This window comes from Macaca fascicularis, chromosome 6 (assembly GCF_037993035.2).
Source record: "Macaca fascicularis isolate 582-1 chromosome 6, T2T-MFA8v1.1".
Lineage (NCBI taxonomy): Eukaryota > Metazoa > Chordata > Mammalia > Primates > Cercopithecidae > Macaca > Macaca fascicularis.
The window spans coordinates 153,259,772-153,285,468 of record NC_088380.1 but is presented as its reverse complement, the minus strand read 5'-3'; the positions used below and the strand labels follow the sequence as shown (position 1 = coordinate 153,285,468).

Below are 25,697 nucleotides of genomic sequence, written 5' to 3'. Positions count from 1 at the left end.
CCCAGCAGCACTCCCTTCAATTGTGACAAAAATGTCTCCTGGGGGCAAAACTGCTTGTGGTTGAGAACCACCACTCTGCAGCATAGCCCCAAAGCACGAGGGCCCACCTAGACACTAAGAACACCCAAACAGGCCGGGCGGTGGCTCACACCTGTAAGTCCCAGCACTCTGGGAGGGCAAGGCAGGAGGATCGTTCTCGCTCAGGAGTTCAAGACCAGCCTGGGCAACATGGCAAAATCCCATCTAAAGAGAACAAACTTAGTGGAATCAGAAACTATACAGAAAAATAAAAACTTAAAAGAAAAAAATGTTCCTAAACAACCTCACAGAGCTAAGATAATGCACCCATAAGATAAGAAAAACCTCAAAAAACATAAAAGAACTCCGAGAAATTAAAAGACACAATAAATTTTAAAAATCTAAATACTTGGTTGATAAAGGCAAGGAAATTATTTAAAAAGTTAAATAAAAAGATAACGGTAATTAACAGGAAAGCGAAAAAACTTAAGGACCAATCCACAAAAGCAAATTCAAATTCTGTCCCAGAATGAAAAAACAGAGAAAAATTAACACAAGAGAATTTCCCATAACTAAAAGAGCTGTGTTTCCCATTGAAAAGGTCAGCCAAGTGCCCAGCACAACAGACCCTTCCTCTAGGAAAAACACCACTATGGCATTTCAGAATACTAAGGACTAAGAGAGCTACATACTTAGAGGGAAAAAAAAAACAGATTCTCATATAAAGGAACACGAATGGCTTCAAAAACAACGAACACTAGAAGCAGAGCAATGCCTTTAGCTGGCCAAACAATTCCAAATAAGGGTACAACAAAGGTTTTTCCAAGTATGTTAGGCCTCAAATGAATTTTCCCTGCACATTCTCTCAAGAAGCTACAAAAAGGAAAAGACTTACTATGTAGGGAACAGGTCTACAAACATCTTTGTAACAAGTACAACAAAATGTTCCAAAATACCTTCGACATCTTCCCAAGTCAATCCATGTATGTCTACCAATCTTCATCTACTGGGGGTCTTGGAACATATCCTCCACAGATGAGGGGGGACTTGGAACATATCCTCCACAGATTACTGTATCTATGATTACCTGACCAGTCCCCTGCTAGACATATAAGTCATCTTCAATTTCCTCTAAGTATAGCACTGCAGAAAACCTTTTGAAAGTACTTGCATGCTGAAGAGAGGGAGAAAGTTGTTTCCAACTCTTTTCTCAGTATATACTTACTTTTAAATAAAAGTATTAAATGACACATAAAATTCAAGGGAATTTATATTCACTTTCCTTTGAGAATCTAGAAAGAACTTCATATTCCCTCTGCTGTGCTACCCTAGACCAAGGTTAGGAATCACTCTCTAAGATAAAAATCTCATAAAAAATTAGGGGTTGTGTTATGCTTCCAAGTTGCTCCTAATTATTTGTGTCATGCTTCCCAATACACTTGGCCTTATGTTCCCTATGTTAAGTGATTATTTTCATAACCTCAACTCATGAGCAAAATTTCATAATAAATACAATGAAAATGAGTAAATTTTAAAAATAATTGTTAAGTTCACTTTTATAGGCATGAACAAAAATGTATATTAAAGGGCTATGCCCTTTAAGCCTTCAAGGCAGCTCTGGAGCTCTGGAGTGCTTGCAATGTTCCATTTTTTTGAACATGATATATTCATTTTGTGAAATTTCACTTACGGTTTTATCTTTTCTATATGTTTCAAAATACGTTTACTAAAAATGTCTCCATTATTTGATTCTCATATTTTTAATTTCACAATGATTCAATGACAAATTATTCAGTAACAGTGGCCTAGATGGTTGACAATTCCGAGTAATCGTGTTGGTAACACAGTACCATACTGTAATACTGTCAATATTAAAAAGCTCTGAATAACAAACGAGGTATCAAAAAGTTTATTTTGGTGTTTTCTCTTGGAGTTCAAGGGCAGGGCTTTATTTTTTTTAACTGACAAATAATAATTGTACATATGCATGGGGTTACTGTGTTTCAATATATGTACAATCGAAACGTGTTTAAATACATATCATGTAGAGTGATGAGATCAAGATAATTAGCATATCCATCTCAAACATTTATCATTTGTGTTGGAAAAACGTTCAATATCCTCCTTCTGGCTCTTCAAAACTACTTATTACTGTTAATCAGTCATCCTACAGTGCTACAGAACCCCAGGACTTATTCTTCCTATCTAGTTTTAATTATATATGCTTTAACAAATCTCTTCCTATCCTCCGAGTTCTCCCTACCCTTCTCAGCCTCCAGTAGCCTCTGTTCTTCTTTTTACTTCTACTACATCAACTTTGTTTTGTTTCCACGAGTGAAAACATAGGATGTTTATCTTCCTGTTCTTGGCTTATTTCATTTAACATGACTTCCAGTTCCATCTATGTTGCTGCAAATGACAGGATTTCATTCTTTTTTCTGGCTGAAACCCCATTTTCTCTTTCCAGTCATCTGTTATTGGACACCCAGGTTGATTCTGTATCTTGGCTACTGTGAACAGTGCTACAATAAACATGTGGGTACTGGTATCTCTTCAATACAATGATTTCTTTTCCTTTCAATACATACCTGGTAGGGGGATTGCTGGATCATATCATTGCTCTGTTTGTAGTTTTTCGAGGAACCTCCATACTGTTTTCCATAATGGATATACTAGTTTAAATTCTAACCAACAGTATATAAAGAGTTCCCTTTTCTGAGTATCCTTGCCAGTATTTGTTATTTTTTCCTCTTTTATATAAGCCTTCCTAACTGGAGTGAGACACCTCACTGCTGTTTTGATTTGCATTTCCCCAATGATTAGTGATGTTGAGTATTTTTTCATATATTTAGTGGCCATTTGTATGTTTTGAGAAATGTCTGTTCAGATCATCTGCCCATTTGTTAAGATTTTTTTTTTCTGTTGAGATGACTGAGTTCCTCGTACATTTTGGACATTCAATTCCCTGTCAAATAAGTAGTTAGCAAATATTTTCTCCCATTCTGTAGGATGTCTTCACTGTTGTTTCCCTTGCTATGGAGAATTGTTTTGATATAACCCCATTTGTTTATTCTTGCTTGTGCTTTTAAGGTCTTATTTGTAAAACCTTTTCCCAACCAATGTCTGGAATCATTTCCTCGATGGTTTTTTCTAGTAGTTTTCTCATTTCAGTTCATACAATTAGGTCTTTGATCTATTTTGAGTTGATTTTCAAATACGGTAAGAGGTGGGGTTCTAATTTCATTTCTTCTGCATATAGATTTCCAGTTTTCCCAGTATCACTTAATGAAGAGACTGTTCTTTCCACAGTGAGTGTTCTTGGCACCTTTGTCAAAATAAGTTGGTTATAAATACATGGATTAATTTCTGAGTTCCCTATTCTGTTCCTTTGGTCTGTGTGTTTTTATGACAGTACCATACTGTTTTAGTTACTACAGCTTTCTAGCACATTCTGAAGTCTGGTACTACGATACCTCCAGCTTTGTTCTTTTTGCTTGGGATTGCTTTGGCTATTTTGTCTTTTTTGGTTTCACAAAAATTTTAGGAATTTTTTTTTTTTTGAAACAGGGTCTCATTCTGTTGCCCTGGCTGGAGTGCAGTAGCAGTCATAGCTCCCTGTAACCTCAAATTCCTGGATCAAGTGATCCTCACGCCTTAGTCTCCCAAGCAGCTTGGACTACAGGTGCACGATACCACACCCGGCTAGTGCTTGTATTTTTTTGTAGAGAAATCTCGCTATGACAGTCTCAAACTCCTGGCCTCAAGTGATCTCCTGCCTTGGTTTTCTAAAGTGGTGGGATTACAAGCGTGAGCCACCTTGCCTAGCCAGATTTTTTCTTCCAGTGACATTGTTTAGAATGTCACTCGTACTTTGATAGAGACTGCACTGAATCTGTAGATTGCTTTGGGGAGTACTGCCACTTTAACAATATTAATTACTCTGATCCATGAGCTTGGGATGTCTTTCCCTTTGTATCCTGTTCAGTTTCTTTCATCAGGGTCTTAAAGTTTTCCTTATGGGGGTCTTTCACCTGTTTGGTTAAATTTATTCTTAGTTATCTTATTTATTTGGTACTACTGTAAATGGGATTGCTTTCTTGATTTTTCAGCTAGTTCACTGTGTACAGAAACACTATTGTATTGGATATTTAGTATCCTGTAATTTTATTGAATCAGTTTAGCAGGTTTTTTTTTTTTTTTCGAGAGAGTCTTGCTGTCACCCAGGGTGGAGTGCAATGGCACAATCTCGGTTCACTGCAACCTCCATTTCCTGACTCAAGCAATTCTCGTGCCTCAGCCACCTAAGTAGCTGGGATGAAAGGCATGCGCCATCATGCCTGGCTAATTTTTCCATTTTTAGTAGAGATATTTTTAGTAGAGATGAGGTTTCGCCATGTTGGCCAGGCTGGTCTTGAACTCCTGACCTCATGTGATCCACCTGCCTTGGCCTCCTAAAGTGCTGGGATTACAGGCATGAGCCTCCACGCCCAGACTGAATTTATCAGTTCTAAGAGATTTTTGGTAGCATCTTTAGGTTTTTCTATAGGTAAGATCCTGTCATCTGCAAAAAGAAACAAGTTGACTTCTTCCTTTCCAATTTGGATACCCTCTATTTCTTTATCTTGCCTAATTGCTCTGGCTAAGACTTCCAGTACTATGTTGAGTAAGAGTGGTGAGAGTGGGTATCCTGTCTTGTCTCTTTCCAGTTCTTAGAGGAAAAGCTTTTAAAATGTTTATTTTGAAATAAGAGAGAACTTATTTTAAAGTGTTATTAGCATAACTACTATCTATGTCAGAACCTAGTAGCATCCTATATGGCAATGGTCTAGTTTTTGTGAAAAATGGTTTTCAATTAAAATTTGTCATAACAAACAAAAACATTTCAGACCCCTTAAGTGACCTTTATCAAAGGAAAATTCTAAGTTAAAATTTATGGTTACAATTATATAAAATATATCTTTTATAATGATATAGCATGTGCATAAATCTACAAATAACTAGAAAAGGAAAACTGAAATATAATTTTATATTACGAGGCATTTCCAGTGAAGTTACTAGTGTTTTCTAAATCAAAGCACAAACTGCAAACATGAAATTACAAAGTGCAAATGTGTAATGTGTAACCTAGCACCTTTCTGGTTGTTCACTTTATACTCTTAGGCAAATAATAAAACCAAGTATTCAAAAAACGTGTTTATTTTTAAACACCAAATGTTAACTACTACTTCTTCTCAGTTCTTACATTCTGATTATTGAGAGAAGAATTCTATTTAAAAGGCACGTGAGGCCAAGGCAGGTGGATTACTTGAGGTCAGGTGTTCGAGACTAGCCTGGCCAACATGGTGAAACTCTGTCTCTACTAAAGATACAAAAATTAGCCGGCCATGGTGGTGCACGCTTGTAATCCCAGCTACTTGGGAGGCTAAGGTGGGAGGATCACTTGAACCCCAAGAGGCAGAGGTTGCAGTAAGATGAGATGGCGCCACTGCACTCCAGTCTGGGCAACAGAGCAAGATTCCATCTCTAAATAAATAAATACATAAAATAAATAAATAAATAAATGGCATGAGAACTTTTAACTACAGATTTTATTGAAAACAGAACACTAGAAGAATAGTTTCTCTTTTCAAATGTACTTCTATTAAGGAGATAGCACCATCAGCTCATAGAATGCTTCAAAAATTGGGAAAGAACTACAGTTCTCAATATGTTACTTATAATTTCACTATAACACTCAGTACCAGGAGGAATATGTCATAAAAGTTTTAAAGTCTTCAGAGATATTTAGATTAGGCATTGTTCCAGGCACCACAAATAAAGCAACGAAGACAAAGTTTTTATCCTCATACAATTTATATTTTGCAGGAGGAAGAGACAGATAATAAAAACACAATTTTATATAATTAGAGCCATGAGCACTATAAAGAAATTAGAAAAGGCAAAGAGATAATACTTAGATTGATTAGAAGGCACCTGGACAAGTACCTTAATGAAATGAAGCTGGCTATGCTAACACCTAGAGGAAAAACATTTCAGGCAGAAGGAATAGCAAAATACCAGAATGACTGGCTTGTTCAAGTAATATCAGGGCCAGTGTGGCTATAATCAACAAACACTAAAAAAGACCTTCAAGAGGTATACAGGGATAAGTATATGTAGAATATTAGAGACCATGAAAATAACTTCAATTTTATCCTCAATGAAATGGAAAGCACTAGACAGTTTTAAGCAAGGGAGCAGTGACTTAATTTAATATCACTTAAACTTTAAAATTAGTCTGGCTGCCATGTGGAAAAAGAACTTGACTAAAGAGGAACAACAACAGATGGAATGAAGGAGATCAACAACAGGCTACACAGATAAGGGTTGCTTATGGTGGCTTGGATTAGGGTGTTAATGGGGGAAATGATTATTAATAAAAGGTGAGATTTTGAAAATTTTTTGAAGGTAGATTATAGATTTGCTGATAAGACTGTAAAGGAGCAGTGGGAAAAGTAAGGAATCAAGGCTAATTTATAAATTTTGATAGGGCCATAAACTGAAATGAGAATAAAAAATGCACACAGAGTTTTTTTGTTTTTTAAAAAAGACACAAAGCTTAAAATGCAGATGCAAATACATTAAGGAAGTTATGTCTTTCTATTCCAAGTACTAAAATACTTATCTGGCACACTGTAAATTTTCTCCCTTCAATCAAGTCCATGATTAGACCTACATGCATAATGGCACACACCGTGTGAAGAATTATTCTAATTGTTATAGTAAAAATATCAAAGATGGGCACTACTGTTACCAAATGAAATCTTACAGCTTAACAGCACTATAGCAAATGGTTCCATATACTCACCATTTTATGGAGATCAGTGTCAGGATAGTTCAGGTAATTCAGAAATTAAGTAAGTTGGAAGTGTGCAATGCTTTAGAAGAGGCAACCATGAAATGGTATGTCACTGAATCATTATGGGAATAAAAAGCAGCACTAATTCAACAGGGACCCTGTTTTTCTGAGTTTATGATGAAAACAGATATTTTAACAGATGCTACTTAGATGTGAACTTTGTATGTGTAGTTGTGTATGAGACATAAACTTATGTTCCAGTACAATCTACAGGACACACACACACACATATATATGTAAATACTAACACATAATGGTCAAGAAGGCTGTTCGGTATTCAATAAACCAGTGTTCAATGGTAGTCATATCTACTGGATGGGATTACAGTGGCCTTTTTTTCTCCTTTATACTCATCTGTATTTTGCTATTTTTCTACTCTAAATTTGCATCATTGGCCCAAAAAAGCAAATTAGTAAAAGCATTTGAAATCAATTTTAAAACCATACTACACATAACCTAGGTGTTTGAGGCATAAGGACAAAAATATCCAAGAATTTTGAGGTAGAAATGTCCACACATAGACACACAGTATGTTCTAAGATGCAAGACTATGTTTTTGAATGCTGTATCAGAAAAAAAAGGGATGGTACTTTATTCTTCATAATTTAAAAACTATGTTGGCAAGAGATATACATTCTTAGTTAATGCCATTTTCCTTTTACCTGTTTTCTCTCTTTAGGATTGAGAAGTAAGTACCGGGGATCAAAAACTATCTTGTGCAACTCCTTCTCCCATGTTGAAAAAGCAGACACCTTTAAAATAAAAATGTATTGCCTCATAATTAAGTTTGCTCTATAAATATAAAGGTCATAATTTTGCTTGAAATCTACAGGATATCTGTTTATAAAGGAGACATAAAACCATACTGAAGTTTCCATCACTAATAAATGACAAGCAGTGGGAGGCTAGCAACAGCAAATTTCTACACTAATTGGCTCTGAACATTCCTATATTATATAGAAGTAACACACACTTAATTGCTCATTAAAATAACCACTACTGTGTGACATTTTAAAAATCAGTACATCAGAAAAAGCCTTGAAGATTTGTATTTTGATTTCTCATGCTTGCTCCAATCTTGTGAACAATGTTCTGATTTAAAATTGAACAATTTTACTTATTCAAATCAATCTGTGAATATAATCAAATAGTTGAAATCCCTTCTCAATTAAATTGCAGATAATAATATCACAAAGTATCAGTTCTCCTTTAACAAAAGCCATTCTGAAGATATTAAAGGAAGAATAATCATATATACCTTACCTATCCCAAGCAGTCCGCCATTCTGTAATGTTAATACTCGTCTTATATTACTCACCACAATTTAATGACCCAATAAATGTTAAGTGTTATTTGTACTTAAAAGGACAGTAAAATGGCATTTAGTTAAATATGATAAGATTAGCCAAGAAAAAGGCTGTTGCAAAAAATGTACAGTAATTTTAAAAATCCCCTTATCCCCCCCCATAACATGAGCACTAACCTTAGATTTGACCTTTTAGCAAGACATATTTATATTACTTATACAAAACAGAAATATCTCCCCCAAAGATTGTTTTCTGACCCCTCTCTCTAGCAGCATGTCCTTGAACTGCTTCATTCGAGCCTCCAGAGGGACAATGGCCCTTTCTCGGGCAGCTTTAATTTCAGCTTCCATGGCAGCTTCTTTCTCTGAGTCAATGTCTTTATTATCATCTCTCCTATAAAAAATAAAATATAAGACATCAACTGACAAAATATTAATTCTCAGATCTTATTAGAAATCTTAAAATCAAAGGAATTTTCAAGACTCACTACTGAGCAGCATATTTTTGGCAAAAACAAATTATATTGAGGATTTCAAATGAACTCTAAGGAATAAACAACTTTCATAATAACAAAATTAAAATGGGCTTCTAATGATTTACAATGGCTACATTATTAGGAAAAAAAATACACCTTTAATGTGCTGTCTCTCCCTGACACTGGTTAATAACATAAAAAGGGAACAATCTTACTTAAAAAAAAAAAAAAAGTTTAACACTGCAGCAAACCTCTATGTGTCAGAATCAAACAGCACAGAATATAATTTTTTTAGTTCTTGAAATATAGAAAAAACAGTATTTTCCAAAATGTTTTACATTATAAATACATAAAATATTTTGTAAAATCTAATAAAAATTGGTATTAACTGGTATTATGTTTTAGTAATCTCAAACATTTATTTTAAAAATAAAACTAAAATATCTGCAATCTTGGCCAAGTGAATACGTAAGATATATACCTTACCTACCTGACTTTTTATTACTCACTTTCTGGGTGATAAGTTGAGATTTAAGTTGAAGGACAGGTCCCAGAGAGCAACATGGGCCCAGGAGTAGTTAGGTGGAATTAGAACTGTTCATCAATGACTAAACTACTTCTTGTTCCTCCAAAAATGCACCTCAGGGGTAAGGGCAACCCTGTTTCTGTGTGGTACTCAAGTGAAATTGTAAACATGGAATCATGGCACCTCTCAAACATATGCACTACGAAAAAGGCCCATTCATGTAAATAATCCAAAAAAGTATGTAATTCAATAATATCTGGGTGTATATTTCAGCAGATCTTCCTTCTTAAATATGATCTGCTAAGCATATTTTTAAAATTGGCTCTTACTCCCTATGCAAACTTAATGGAATCAGGACAACAGAACATGTGGAAATTCAAACGCATGCTATACAGGGAACTGTAGGTAGCCCCAGAAATTTAAATGGAACTAAGGCTAACCCACAAATGCAAGTGAGAGGTACTTAGCAACTTAGGGAATGAATCAAAAGAAATAGAAGACATAGTCCGTGACCTGCAGGAACTTAGCGAGATAGTCTGTGACCTAAGATATGCACAAAACAAACAGGTAAAAGCAATTTGCCAAACAATATACCCTCTTATAATAATAATTTTAAAACTATTTAAATAGTTAAGAGTTAAGACATCCAAGAAATATAATAACTAATGAAAACAAATAACCTTTATAGAACTATACTAAATGAAAATGTCACAATACAAACTATCACTATCTATCTCAATAAAGGAAATAAAAGAAAAACTAAGCCAGGAAAAATAGGCTTTTAGCTTTGTACCTAAATAGAGAAGCTCGGGCAATCCACATAAAGGACTTCTTTGACATTCTCCTGATAAAAGCAGTTAAAAACCTTACAGAGTTGTCTATAAGAACAAACAATTAAAAACAACCTAAAAGTTTAACATCGTAGGAACATCCAAAATAATGGTACATAAACAGAATGAATACAGTCATTTATAATAATTAACAAAACAAATGTCTTATTCTAGGTATTTTTTGTTTTAAAAAAGCACAAAATCAGTTAATTACAACTAATAAAAATTACATTTGGTCAAGAACTAAAAAGTCAATTGCAAAAATCAGAATAGCTACGTTACGCTGATAAATTATGAGTGATTCTTTCATATCTTTTATGTTGTTTCCAATAAAGAAATTTTTTTAAAAAGAACTACCCTTTATAGGGGTTGTCTTACTGATTTATTTGCCATAATTTGGCTGCATTCAATCTGTCCTTTTCAGATAAGGACTACGATTAACCAGTTCCTGTTAATGTCTTCAAACTTTCCTTTTTGCTGCTAAATAATGGTCCCATTCCCCATACATGCATACCCTCTACCCCATCCTTCCCCCCACCATAACATTTACATTTTACCCAACTCTAGAGCACTGGCCAAGCTAATGCCACTACTTCTTAGCAGTCTCTTTCTCGCAGAGCACTTCCTAAGCTTATGGGTTCACTCCTCACCAAGTAGTAATGACCAGACTCAAGGACTAGGTAAAGTTACAAGATAACCATATACAGAGGGAGAATTCTGTGTCTGTTTTTATGAGATCTCTGGAATGGTATCTACTGGGGTCTAAATAAGGGAGGAAACGAACTTTTTATAAAATTGAGAACTAATAAATTTCCAAAAAGAATTAATTCCAAAACTATAATTTGACTTCATAATACATATATGAATACCCAAATCTTTTACAAATCTAGCAAAAAAAGGGACACATTTTCTTTCTACAATGAAAAACAAAGCTATTTACTATCAGGCCTGAGAGAGCAATCATGCCTCCTAACAACATTCACATTACCTGTCCCTTCCAATCACAAATTATTACCAAATCAACTTTTAAAAGATATAATCTACCTCAATCAAATTGTATATATTACTTACTTCCGTTTTTTTGCTTTAACAGGCTCATCTTCATTAATTTCTTCCATTAATTCTTGTTCCTCTTTAACTATAAGACAAAATTTAATTAAAATATTTAGGCATGAATCCTTCTGCTAATCACTACCAGAACACTTGCTTTAATAGTATTAAAAAGAAGCTGCAATTTATAGTCAGTTCACTCACTTGCACTCATAGAGAATTGCCACTTTTGGATCGACAGCATTGTCGGAGTTGGGTGCCCTGGCAGAAACATTTCAAATATTGTTACAAAGTCATATGCATATATTCCACAAACATTTCTTTTTAAAAATTACTATTTATATAACACCTCTTAATCACCTCTTAATATTCATCCCTTTATAAACCATTAAAGCATAATTCTATACTTCCCCTATCCTCCCTTTACATTAAATTCAATTCATTTTGAAATGCTTCTTGCCTAAACCTTAAATTTACAAATATATAAAATAAAGCTTTCTTGATTCAGGATTTATAGTACCTTTTAACGATGCATGTTAATGTATTTATCAAATGAATGAATCAAATATTTAAAAACAAATTCATGAAAAACAAAAGCAAATCACATATTGTTCCAACATCATTCAATACCATAAAGTATTATTATCATACCTATAAAACAAGTATTGCTGAAGTACCTTCAGCACCAGACAGGCAAAGTTGCACTGATTCAGAAATCACTTATAATTCAGCATACATATAATGCATGAAAATGTCTCAATGACTATAAATGATACACATTAGGATTTATTTCATTAGAAGTAGTAATAATTCATTTATCTTGCTTCTATACCACTTGGGGGCCACAGTTCTATAAAAACACAATCATATCAATACAATGGCAAATTACCAATAAGAAATATACAACAAAAATTACGTACAAATAATTGTACTCGATATATTGGAATGCCCTCTGAATATGAGGTAGATTAAAAGATAATCTCTTAGTAAGGTTTAGGTGTCTAGTCTCAGGAATATAAGGGGCTTACCATCTAATTCAAAAGACTGAGATTTTTTATTTTTTAAAAATTTGTACTGTATTATTTCAAGAAATATATTACTAGTCACAAAAGGTGCTAAAAGGCCCACTGAGGAGCATTTTAGTAGTACTGATAAGCACTAAGCAAGTAGCAACACTACCAACCGTATCTTGGACTAACTGAAAATCTTGAGTAGGACAATAAATCAAAGACACACATATTTTACAAAGCACAGTCTTATCCAAATTCTCTCCATATTTTTAATCTCTATTATTTCACTCAAACTAGGATAGCAGTCTCTTTTTTCTAACACTGCTTATATTCTTTGAAAAATAAAGGGTTGCTAAGTGACCTCCACATTTTCTATCAAAATATAAAAGAACGTTAAAATCAGTGGATAAGTTCCTAATTTAAAACTTACTTAGTTTCTTCAATTCTTCCATTCCTTTTTTATGAGGGGGCTCCTGAATAATTTTGTCAACATCTGCTCTGCCAATCAGATCATCAGGCCGGTCCCACATAGAAAGACGAGTGGTGGGATTATAAAAGAAGACCCGCTCATCACCGGTCCAAACAACACACCTAAGAATTGATTCAAAATATCATTCTCTTATGTTACGGAACATATTTTATAGCTAGGACTTCTACTTTCAGCCTGTTACAAGTGGGGAGATGAGGGTACTGAAGAACGACATGTTCTTATTACCAATAGTTATTTACAGAGAACCAAATGTGGTTTTTACAAGATAACTGAATGACTCAAGTAAAAATAACTGATCAACATATTAATTGAGAAAACCAAGAAATGCAAAGCAATTTGTGATCAGGGATTAGAATGCTTAGGAATTTGGTTTTGCACACTCAATTTGAGAGTACTAAATTTTAAACTATCAAAAAGAAGGAGTTTAATGGCAACAATAATGCTATTAAGCAGTTCTAAAGCTAAAGAACAGATATAGCATCCTACCTACTATAGTTCCTAATATTTCTTAACAAACCAAAACTACAAACTCAAATGCAACATTCTATGAAGACTTTAAGATCTAATTATATCTAAAATAAAAAGTAAAGGGAAGGCCCAGCACGGTGGCTCAGGCCTATAATTCTAACACTTTGGGAGACCAAAGCAGGAGGATCACTTGAGCTCAGGAGTTTGAGACCAGCCTGGGCAACATGGTGAAACCACATCTCTACAAAAAATATTAATTAAAAAAATTAGCTGGATGTGGTTGCACGAGCTTGGATGTGGTTGTACCAGCTACTTAGGGCTGAGGAAGGAGGATCACCTGAGCCCGGGAGGTCAAGGCTGCAGTAAGCTGTGATCACACCACTGTACTCCAGCCTGAGCAACAAAGTGAGACCCAGTTTCACCAAAAAAAAAAAAAAAAAAAAGGTAGTAAAGTATCAATTGCACTAGGGCATCGTACACTACCTACTACAACCCACTGGTCCTGTTAATTACAATTAGAAAACTCAAAGAAAAAAAAGGAAAAAAAACAAAACACAACTACATTCAGACTCTGTACAGTCTTGATGGACAAACATAAAGCAATAGGGAGGACAGTCAAAATTTAGAGAAACAACTGCAAGGGAGTAAATCTCCCATTTCACCCACCTCGTAGCTCTGCCCTGAGCATAATCCCTGGTTGCAGAGTGGCATGGTTGCAATAGCATGGCAGCTAAAACTCCAATAGAAACTAAGTCTATATGACCTGATTATCAAGTTATTCAACAGTTGTCAAGTCCAAGGTAACTTACAAGTTGAAATGATCAGACTAAGCCTCCTATGTTGATAGTCAAAAACTCTAAAGCAACAATAACCAGACCTCCCTGAGATAAAGAAAAACACACTTAAAATAAATGAAAAGAGTTCAGTAATGAAACATAAACTACAAAAAAACAACCAAAAGGAAAATTTAGAAATTAAAAATGACTGAAATTAAATTTCACTGGATTGGCTCAAGAGCAGAATGGAGACATCGGGAAACAATCAGTGAATTAGAAGATGGATCAGTTGGGCAAGGCAGCTCACACCCATACTCCTTGCACCTGCACTTTGAGATGCTGAAGTGGGAGGATCACTTGAGGCCAGCAGTTTGAAACCTGCCTGAGCAACAAAGTGAGACCCTCCATCTCTACAAAAAATAAAAAATTTTAAATTATCCAGGTGTGATGGTGTGCACCTATAGTCCCACCTATTCAGGAGGCAGAAGGCTGAGGCAGTGAGCTATGATCATGCCACTGTACTCCAGCCTGGGTGACAGAGCAAGACCCTGTCACTTAAAAAATAAAAATAAAAAATCAATAATTAACTATCTCATCTGAAGAACAGAGGAAGTGGGAACAGACCCCAAGTCTGAAAATTAGTGAGGACCATGAAGCTCCAAATTGAGGGGGTTTGGAGTTGGTTACCAGCTTTTCACGTACAATACTCAAACAGAGAAACCACAACCCAGGAATATATTCTTGGAATACAGACTGTTTTCATAACTTTGAAACCAGGTAATATTTTCCATAATTATTTTTTTTAATGAGCCTGTGTAACAGTCAGTGGAATAATTATATAGAAATTATACAGAAAACAATTATTCCAAGTGCCTTTAAAACACAGTAATTTGATTATGCATTCCTACAGTGATATGCCCTAAACATAACAACAACAAAAACTATCTTCAGTAATCATATTGTTAGTGATAGTTTTGGTATTGTTACTCAGTGACATGTGTGAGAAAAGCAAATGATTAGGTCACTATCATTGAGAAACAGTATTTTCAGCAAGAAATGAGATACTGAAGATTGATGATGAGGTTCAATAAAAATCTTGAGGTAGATCTAAATGGGAAGTAATGCTATGAACTCATGCTGTATCTTTGAATGTGGGTACCTTCCAGCGGTGTCTACCAAAGAAGTCTAAAAATAATGACTAATACAGTTGCAAACTATCCAATTCCCACAAAAATGGCAAGGGCCCCCTAGAGAAACGGCTGAATCTAGGTCTGAGATAGGAAATATACAAGATAAGCCTAGAATGTCTTGTCATAGAGGAAAGCAGGGAAGCTATAGAGGATTGTAACAAAAAAAACCTAAAGAGTCAGCTGCAAGAGCCTTCTCCTGACCAAAGAGGAGACAATTTTAAACATCAATAAGGATAAAAACTGTAATAGATTAAAAACATAGAAAATATATTTAAATCTATGAATTAATAACACTCAAACCAACTCATTATTCTGAAAACTGCTAAGCCCTTCCCTTCCTATACAATTTGTACCTCTAAGTGACCAACAGTGATAAGGGGAAGTATCTCTCTATAAGCATCCCAGTTAATAAATGAAAAGGGAATAAAAGAAATACATTACCATTACTTTCAACCCTTCATGCGGTTATGCCTAGTGTTCCATTATTGGAATGCTAAGCTTGTGGGATTTATATCCTATTGCTTTTTCATACAAAAAATTTGCACAACCTTCAGCATAAATGGGTTACTGATTTAACTGATCTTGGCCAGAGTTTTCAATCTCACACTGCTGACATATTGGGCTAGAGAAGCAATTCTTGTTGGGAGCAGTCCTGTGCATACAGGATATTTAGAGCATCCCTGGCATCTATCTGCTAGATGTTATTAACACCCTCCAAGGCTTGACAACCAAAAATGTCTCCAGGCATTGCCAAATATCCACTAGGGGCAAAATTACTCCTAGTTGAAAACCTCTGATCTATGCAATAATCATCATCACTTATGAACTAGGCTTGCCAAAAAGATTAAATTCGAATCTGATCACACTTCTACACCTGCTTGCCTGTCTGTAGGAAATTCAGGAATGGAGGACCCTGTATTAAACAGTACCATGGAGGACCCTATTAGACAGTACCATGGGGACAAATCTAGATTTGGGAACACTATAGGAAAAACATTTATTTCTTCAATAACAAAAACAAGGAAAAGAAGTTAGAAGGGAACCTATACATTACAAGACTTCTGAAACAAGCCAAATCATTGCAAAGTGTGGATTGCATATAGATTAAATAAGTTGGAGCAGGAACAGGAAAGGAAGCACTGATGTGGCAAAAGAAAGAAAAGGGAAAAACAAGATAAGAGGAAAATAAGAAGTAGACAGGCATACCTTAGATATTGTGGGTTCGGCTCCAGACCACCAAAATACAGCAAATATTGCAATAAAGTAAATCTCAAAATTTTTGTATTCCACCATATACAAAAGTTATATTTACATCATGCTGTAGTCTACTTAGTGTGCAATAACATTATGTCCAAAAGAACCAATGTACATACCATAATTTAAAAATACTTTATTGCTTAAAAAATGCTAACAATCATCTAAGCTTTCAGCGCATCATAATGTTTTTGCTGGTGGAGGGTCTTGCCTCAATCTCTTGATGGCTAATGACTCATGAAGCTGGTGGTTGCTGGTAACTGGGGTAGCTGTGGCAATTTCTTAAAATAAGACAAATATGAAGTTTTCTACATCAATTGACTCCCCCTTTCACAAAAGATTTCTCTGTAGCATGCAATGCTGTTTGACAGCATTTTACCCACAGTAGAGCTTTCTTAAAGTTTGGCATTAATCAGAACGGAAGCCCCCTGTTGCTGCTTTATCCACCAAGTTTATGTAATATTCTAAATCCCTTATTATTTCGACAATGTTCATGGCATCTTCACCAGTAGATTCTATCTCAAGAATCCACTTTCTTTGCTCATACATAAGAAGCAACTCCTGACCCATTACAGTTCTCTCATAAAATTGCAGCAATTCTGGCTCATCTTCAGGCTCATTTCTAATACTAGTTCTCTTGCTATTTCTACCACATCTGCAGTGACTTCCTTCACTGAAGTCTTCACTTCCTCAAAATCATCCATGAGAGTTGGAATCAACTTCCTTCAAACTCCTGTCAATGTTAATATATGGACCTCGTCCCATGAATCACCAGTGTTATTAATGGCATCTACAACGGTAAATTGTTTCCAGAAGGTGTTCTATTGACTTTGCGAGATCCACCACAGGAATCACAATCTGTGGCAGCTATAGCCTGATGAAATGTATTTCTTCAGTAATAAGACTTGAAAGTCAAAATGACTCCTTGATCCATGGGCTGCAGATTGGATGTTGTCAGCAGGCATGAAAACACCATTCATCTCCTTGTACATTTCCATCACAGCTCTTGGATGAAGAGGTGCTTTGTCAATGAACAGTAATATTTTGAGAAAAAAAAACAAAAAAAACAAACTTCTTTCTGAGCATTAAGTCTCAACAGTGGGCTTAACTCAGTAAACCACACTATAAACAGATATGCTGTTATCCAGGCTTTGCTGTTCCATTTATAAAGCACAAGCAGAATAGATTTAGCATCATTCTCAAGGGCCCTAGGATTTTCAAAATGGTAAACGAGCAGTGGCTTCAACTTAAAGTCACCAGAGAGATGGTGAGAGTCAGTCCATCCTTTGAAGCCAGGGGGTGACTTCTCTCTAGCTATCAAAGTCCTAGGATGGCATGTTCTCCCAATAGAAGGCTGTTTCATCTACACTGAAAACCTGTTGTTTAGTGCAACTGCCGTCATCAATAACCTTAACTTGATCTTCTGGATAACTTGCTACAGCTTCTACACCAGCACGTGCTGCTTCCTCTTGCACTTTCATGTTATGGAGATGGTTTCTTACTTAAATCACATGAACCAACCTCTGCTAGCTTCCAACTCTTCTGCAGCTTTCTCACTCTCAGCCTTCACAGAACTGATGACAGGTAGGGCATCTCTTGTGGATTAGGCTTTGGCTTAATGAAATGTTGTAGCTGGTTTGATAATCTATCCAGACCACTCAAACTTTCTCCATTATCAGGAATAAGGCTTTCTTATCATTCTTATGTTCACTGGAACAGCATTTTTCATTTCCTTCTTTTGCATTCACAACTTGGCTATTTAGCCCAAGAGGCCTAGCTTTCAGGCTATCTTGGCTTTTGACATGCCTTCCTCACTAAGCTTAATCATGTTTAGTTTTTGATTTAAAGTGAGAGGTATGTGGCTGGGCGTGGTGGCTCATGCCTGTAATCCCAGCACTTTGGGAGGCCGAGGCGGGCGGATCACGAGGTCAGGAGATCTAGACCATCCTGTCTAACACGGTGAAATCCCATCTCTACTAAAAATACAAAAAATTAGCCAGGCGTGGTGGCACATAACTAAAATTCCAGTTACTTGGGAAGCTGAGACAGGAGAATTGCTTGAACCCAGGAGGCAGAAGTTGCAGTGAGCCAAGATCGCACCACTGCACTCCAGCCTGGGCAACAGAGCAACACTCTGTCTTTAAAAACAAAACAAAAAAAAAAAGACACACACACACACACACACAAAGTGAGAGGTATGTTGACTCTTCCTTTCACTTGAACACTTTGAGGGCATTATAGGGCTACTAATTGGCCTTATTTCAATATTGTTGTGTCTTGGGGAAAATGGACACCTGAGGAGAGGAAGAGAGATGGGGAACTGATCGCTGGAACAGTTAGATCACACACATTTATCAACTAGGTTCACCATCTTACATGGGTGTGGTTTGTGGCACCCCAAAACAATTACAACAGTAACATAAAAGATCACTGATCACAGATCACTGTAACAGATATAATAATAATGAAAAAGTTTGAAATATCCCAAGAATTACCAAAATGTAACACTGAGACACAAAATAAGCATGTGCTGTTGAAAAAATGATGGGGTTGCCGCAAAACTTTAGATTTTTAAAAACACAGTATCTATGAAGCACAAGATACTGGAGTACTATAAAATGAGGGATGCCATACTTAGATTGAAAGACATAATTTTACACAGTTCTATAAATGTAATTACATAGTGAGTAAACATGCAAAAACAAATTTAAAATATTTTAAACAAAAAGTAGATTCAGGATCTCACAGTGGTCATGTCTATAATTATGAAGAATACACATTAATGGAGAGTACTAGGAAGACACTTGTAGTAATTGAACTTCAGTTTTGAATAACTCAAATACAACAAACAAAGGCCAAAATATTCAGTAGATAAAAACATATTTGACATACACTTTTTAAAGTACTTTTCCTTTCTACAAAAGAAACCATGTAACAATCAAGTATGATTTTTAAAAATTACTACTTGAGCCAAATACATACCACGGAGTACCAGGAATAGGAGCAGTAGCAACTGGCTTTGCCTTCTGGGCAGCCTTTTCTTCTTCAGTCATCTCCTCTTCTTTGGGCTCCTACAAGAAATGAGATTATTCTAATTAGTATCACATTAACTATACCTGAATGTTCCACAAAAGTATGAAGGCAAACAGCTCAAAGTGCAATCAACACAAAATCTGCTGCTAGAATGAGGAAAGGAGACTCTGAGTAGGAATTTCTAAGAAAGTTCTAAATCTTCATCCCACAGAAAGAGCTGAATTTCACAATAGCAGAACCCAGCAGCAGCAGCTGGTCCTATCTTATAGACTCACTAACCATGTGCTTAGGAGCAGATATGGAGTACAGACCTCTTCATTTAAGGTTGTTTCTTATTTCTGCTAACTTTCCTACTACCAAAACCTGACTACCACGGTCCTTCACTGAATAAAAAACTCCTTTAGTGCTATACATGGATCTGGCTATGCAAGAACACAAGAGCAGAAAGGACAGATAAAATACATCTAACATTCTCCAAATAAGAAGTTACACTTATAATTTTAACAAATACCAGTCAGTTTATAAGTCAGAAGGTTAGAGATCAGGTCCAAGCTCTGGTCCAAGGCCCTGTCTTTCTATGGGTCTCAGTTCAGTACAAGAAGTAATTTAATGACACTTTCAAAGAAAAAACTGAATAAAGAACTTGCAAGAAACCTAAAATTTCAGAGATCAAATATATAACAATTATTTTTAAATCTATCAAATAGATACTCACATACAAGTAAGCTGTAGGAAACAATTAATGTGGCTCCCAGGTTAATGGGTCATGGCCCTTTACCTCCTTTATCTCCTTTATAGGCTCTTCTTTAGGATCCTCCTCCTCCGTCTCCATTGGCAGAGGCTCTTCAGAGGGTTCTTTAATTGGCTCTTTAATCTTCTCTTCTAACTTTTCTATTAAAAAATTAAGATAATGTCAAAGGTTTTGATGTAATTTTCTAAGAACTTTCAGAGAATAAGCAATTAAAATATTCCATTCCCAAGTATTAACCATAAACATAAAATGTCCTTCTTTATAATATCTTTGATTTGAATCTTATGTAATGCTCAACTTCAAATACCTTGCTACACCAATCAGGTTAACTCTCTGATTTGAAGACAACCTACTGATTTTGAAGGGACATTAAATCTTTCAGGTCATTCATATATCATTTGTAGCAATCATTTATTTTGCTAAAAGGGATAAGATACTAAGATACTTAGGAACAGAAAAAGGGGTTTGATGAGGTGGGCACACTGACATGTAGCTATAATCCTCAGCTACCTGGGAAGCTGAGGCAGAAGGAATGCTTACGCCCAGGAGTTCAAGACCAGCCTGGGCAACACAGTGAGGCTCTGTCCCAAATTTTAAAAACAACAGTAATAACAGGAGCTTGTGATATAAAAAATTATGAATCTTCTACATCTAAGATTCTAAGGGCCTAAATTTTTTTCTTCAGAACACATAAAAAAACACATTCCTTCCCGATCTGTATTATCAATCTCAATAATGATTACAATAATTATGCAATATAATTAGAAAATTCCTAACAGTAAAAATATGTACATACATATGTACATATGTATAACAATTTCTCCAGATGGAAAAAATGATAACATGTAAGTAGAACTAGTTTTTAAAATAAATATTTATCAATTCAGTAAAAATAATCCAACGACTGTGTAATTAGCAAATCCCTCAAATATGTTAAAAAGAAATTAACTCAGAACTTTAAATACCATTCTACTTATTACAGTTTATACTATTTCCCAAGTCATTACAACCACTATATACCTTTTTCCTTTAGTTCTTGGGGTTTTTCCCAGGTAGATTCTAATGTTCTATTATTATAATAATATGTCTTCCCATCTGCTGTTTTATATTCAGTCCATTCAGAAACTGCTGTTGCTCCAGCTAAGGTTGCAGGTGAAGCTGCAATAGCAACCTGGGGATGTATCATGGGTACGATAGGAGGGGCCATTCCTGGCAATACACCTAAAAAAAGAATAATAAAAAATTAGATCCAAGCATCAAACTGCAATACAAAATAAACCTCTAAAATATGAGCTAAATCTTTCTATTAAATATTAATAAATGAATGGACCAGTTGGAACAAAACAAAAATCATATAAAAAGGTGACATAAATACCACTTAATTCTATTTCCCTGGATTTTTAGTTCTAATGCCTAAATTCAATTAGACACAGAAATTCAACCCTTAAAAACAGTCAGAAATTTGGGTCTCACTTATGAAAAAATCTTAACATAATAAATATTTAAAAACATGGTATATTCTCTACTTATGAATAGAAATATATTTTTATAAAGATAACATCAAATTCTAATGAAGACAACAAACATATTTACTACAGATATTTCCTGAGGCAAAATTATTTTTAATTTTAAGGTAACTAAAAGGGTATGAATATTCTCAGTTTTATAGCAAATGACTGAGTTTATCAACTCTGAATGATTAACTCAAATATCCTTATACCCTTTGTTTACTCTTTTCCTAAGAGAAAGCAAAGCTCGTCTACTTTTTAGAAGACAAACCAAGATTTACATTTTTTACAAGACAGCTAAATAAGTTGGTAATATATAAGTAAAATACTATTAAAATAAGGATATGTGAATCAAAACTGGAAAAAAAAAAGTCCTCAAATCCTATACTAAAATTTAAGTTTCAGGTAGTTATCTTACTTCAATAACTTTAAAATGTATACTATACACATGTATTCACACACATATACTCACTAGCATGCAAGCATAATCACATCACTTTACACATGGAAATGATTTTTTTATATTTAACTTAAAAACACACATCAAAAATAAAATTAAATGTTATGAATATGAGAATGAAGTTGTTTACACTTATTACATAAATTAAGATACAAAGTGATCTGACCTTATTTGTTTTTGTGAACCAAAGAAGCTAATACTACAGGCAATTGGGAAAATTAAGTGTTGGCCAAATATGACAACTGCATTTATACTGCTCATTAAAAAGAAAAATATAAAAAAATCCACTTACTTGGGCAAAAAATAAATAAAAGGATAAACAACAACATTCACTACCATGCCAACTTACAGACAAAACAAACTAAGATGGTTTTAAAAATTACCGGTCTTGGTGGTAGCGACTGTCTTTACATACGGGCAGCTGACTATTTGCATCATTGCTACACCTGTAAAATGGATAAGCAAGCATACGTTGGAAAGCTGCCATTGTATGTCGGCTACCACTGGGATTCAGGGAAATAATTTACCACTACAATTTAGAATGCTATTTCCAATGAAAAAGACCAAGAATGGAGTAAAATTTCTTTTTGTTTGACATTTTGTGGGAAGTGCTGCCAAATCCAATGACACTAATTCTAAATGATAGCATCAATTACCTTTTTTATCAAACCAGCTCTGAATATATTGAAGGAGTCTCAAGAGTTTAAATTCAACAAAAGAAAGCCCCTTCATTACACATACATAACAAATTCTCAGGTGGGTCATTTTCCCACAGGACATCAAACCCATGCTGCCATTGCTCAGACACCAGTAAAAGGCAGATGCAGCATGACACCGACAAGACACTTTCTCTATGCTGCTGCTAAGTTGAAACTACATGCAGGAGCTGAGGCATGGAGTACAACCATGCAGAAGTAGAAAAGGAATAAGCTAGGGTTGGTGAGGAGAGGAAGAAAGTAAGGTATGAGATGGATCCAAATATTCCACTGCAAACAATACTTTAAATAAAAGAAAGGCAAAGATGAAGAGGAAGATAGCATTTCACTAATGCCAAAATATCCATGTTTAGTGCCTGCTCTATGGAACCCCATGGGCTTGGAACACTGTGGAAGCAGGATTAAACATTAAGAAACATTCAGCCCCTTTAATACCACTAATGACTATATGGGCTGATAGCTGCAAAAACTTCTATCATTTAAGCTGACTAAAGAAGTAGTAATTGTATTAAATAATGAAAATTATGTACAGTTCTTAGAAGAATGAAGACTCATCATGATGCATTACAATGGTGACTTTTTAAAAAGAGAATGAAAAGCTGGAAAACTAAGACTGATTAACTGAGGAAATTAAAAACTTTTAGAGGAAAAGGCCAAAGTCTGAAGTATAGGGTCAATAATTTTTACTTTTTTATTTTTTTCTGCTGAAAAAACTAAGCTTAGTTTGGTACCCTGTAAAAATTAAAAATAGTAACAATAAACTATTTTCCCCACTAAAGGACAGGAAAAAAATTTTTCCTACCTCTGAGACTAAAAGTAAAATTAAACTCCTGGGTTTGTATAAAATTTAACTATGTTCACACACGCAAACAAAAATAGTGTCAATTATTGAAAAGTACCTTTATTTCTTAATTACTATTTTATATAAAGAATATTTAAAGTAAACTTTCTATTAACTTTTAAACTAAAATAAAAACACTGGATGAGGAAAGCATGCTGAATAAAGTTATATGTATAATTTTATTTTCCCTAATCTTGAAAGAACGCAATGGAAAAATTCATTTGGTTAACGAAGTTACAGCATGTATTAAGTTTAATTAGTATAAATATTGCCATCTGCAGAAGCACTGAACCTACTAAACTCAGCACAGGAAATTCAATTCTTATGAACATATGAACTTTATTCTTAAAGACTGTTCTCCAAAACCGCCTTCCAATAAATAATTTTAACTATACAACTTATGCAGAAGAAAATCAAATCTATTCATACGTAGGCTTAACCACCATTATTGAAAACCAGTTGGGCTAGCAGAACTCTTCTATTTGACTATCAACATACAGACCATATAGAAAGGTCCTGTGTTTCTTCCCATGCTAAAAAGATACACTGAAGTTTCTCTCAAGGTGATTACATGCAGATTGTGAATACTCACAAAATAAAAATCTAAATTTTTAACCTTTTTTTTTAAAGGGAGCATTTGTTCAATTTTCCTACAACTCTGTCCTCAAATTATCATCTAAGAAATGAGAAAATTCCCTTCAGGATTCTGGATGATTCCAATGTCACTGACAGTTAAGTTTCTCAAAATTCCAGATAAAATTTTATAGTTTTAGAAGTAGAAATCCTATAATCCTAGACCTATTTATGTCCAAACTCCACTCCCTACTTTTGTATTTTACCTAATTCTTCCACTCCTTCCCTTCATCTTGTTTGACTATCCCTTCCTCAATCATCCTCATTGAACCCAGACAAGGCTATTTCAAAAAGAAATTAAGCTTCCAACACAAATTACATACAAATCCTTCCCGTTCACTTTATTGCTGAACTGAATTAAAAGGGAAAAACCAGGAGACACAGATCTCATTGTTTGTATAACCAAATATTTGGGGAAGAGAAAAACAAGTCTCCTTTGTCCTTGTATTTTACTAAACACCTTGTAGGACTGAATTAAAAGGGAAAATGAGAAAAGAGAACAAATATTAATACCAAAAAGTCTTAATAAACAAACTAATATTTGATACTAATATATCACTTTTTTTTTTGCGATGGAGTTTCACTTTTGTTGCCCAGGCTGGAGTGCAATGGTGTGATCTCGGTTCACAGCAACCTCCGCCTCCCAGGTTCAACCAATTCTCCTGCCTCGGCCTCCCAAGTAGCTGGGATTACAGGCATGCACCACCACGCCCAGCTAATTTTGTATTTTTAGTAGAGACGGGGTTTCTCCATGTTGAGGCTGGTCTTGAACTCCTGACCTCAGGTGATCTGCCTGCCTCGGCCTCCCAAAGTGCTGGGATTACAAGCATGAGCCACTGTGCCTGGCCTAATATATCACTTTATATGACACTCACTCTCTCCAAAGAAATATTAAGACTATCCAATTCAAGTTCTCTTCCAACCGACCCCCAAAATTCCCTAATGGCTGCTGTTTATTGAATGCTTTCTACTGCCAAACTTCACAGGTATTGCTTCATTAGGTGACTCAAATGGTCACCACCACCTGTCCAAATTTTTTAAATGATGGAGCAAGCAACAAGGGAAAATATGACATCAAAATGAAGCTAGAGCCAGAGGGATTTTATTGTGAGAAACTTCTACTTTCTATAGTAATAAATTTTGCTGTTGTGTACCTTTCATCCATTAGTCCTAATTAAGAATCTCTAAAGAAAAGCAAAAGTTGTTCAAATGACAGCCTTTCAAAATACTTAAACAACATTACCATGCTACCTCTCAATCTTCTCTCTACAAAATTAGCAACCCCAGCTCCTTCGGATCACTCAGAATCCACGATCTGGTCTTAATACTGTCCTTAACCCTAAAGCAGACCAAAATTACAAAAAGAGGTTGTGACAAATATCAAGCTATTCTCCATCTATCATTTAGTTTTCCCAGAAAAATTACATATAGAGAAAAGTATCCAGCTGCTTGTCTTAAATTTA

At 35.0% G+C, this 25,697-nt stretch overlaps 1 protein-coding gene across 31 annotated transcripts in view; it reads right to left on the bottom strand.

The window, feature by feature from the left end:
• The window catches only part of TCERG1 (transcription elongation regulator 1), a 64,014-nt gene that overhangs the window by 20,405 nt on the left and 17,912 nt on the right, over nucleotides 1-25,697 (bottom strand). For 8 of the 31 annotated variants that reach the window (XR_012414221.1, XR_012414219.1, XR_012414218.1 and 5 more), the window contains 10 exons: nucleotides 22,428-22,490; nucleotides 21,097-21,297; nucleotides 20,104-20,216; nucleotides 19,275-19,363; nucleotides 12,545-12,705; nucleotides 11,309-11,365; nucleotides 11,126-11,192; nucleotides 10,018-10,068; nucleotides 8,481-8,616; nucleotides 7,579-7,668 (listed from right to left, as the gene is read on the bottom strand). Coding sequence is in view for 14 of the 31 variants with exons in the window: in XM_073994522.1 (XP_073850623.1) it covers nucleotides 7,579-7,668; nucleotides 8,481-8,616; nucleotides 10,018-10,068; nucleotides 11,126-11,192; nucleotides 11,309-11,365; nucleotides 12,545-12,705; nucleotides 19,275-19,363; nucleotides 20,104-20,216; nucleotides 21,097-21,297; nucleotides 22,428-22,490 (1,028 nt within the window). In the remaining 17 variants the exon portion in view is untranslated. Of the gene's footprint in view, nucleotides 1-5,260; nucleotides 5,542-7,578; nucleotides 7,669-8,399; nucleotides 9,768-10,017; nucleotides 10,069-11,125; nucleotides 11,193-11,308; nucleotides 11,366-12,544; nucleotides 12,706-19,274; nucleotides 19,364-20,103; nucleotides 20,217-21,096; nucleotides 21,298-22,427; nucleotides 22,491-25,697 lie in introns of those variants that run through there. The other 23 variants (XR_012414222.1, XR_012414220.1, XR_010587655.1 and 20 more) reach the window with 11 other exon arrangements.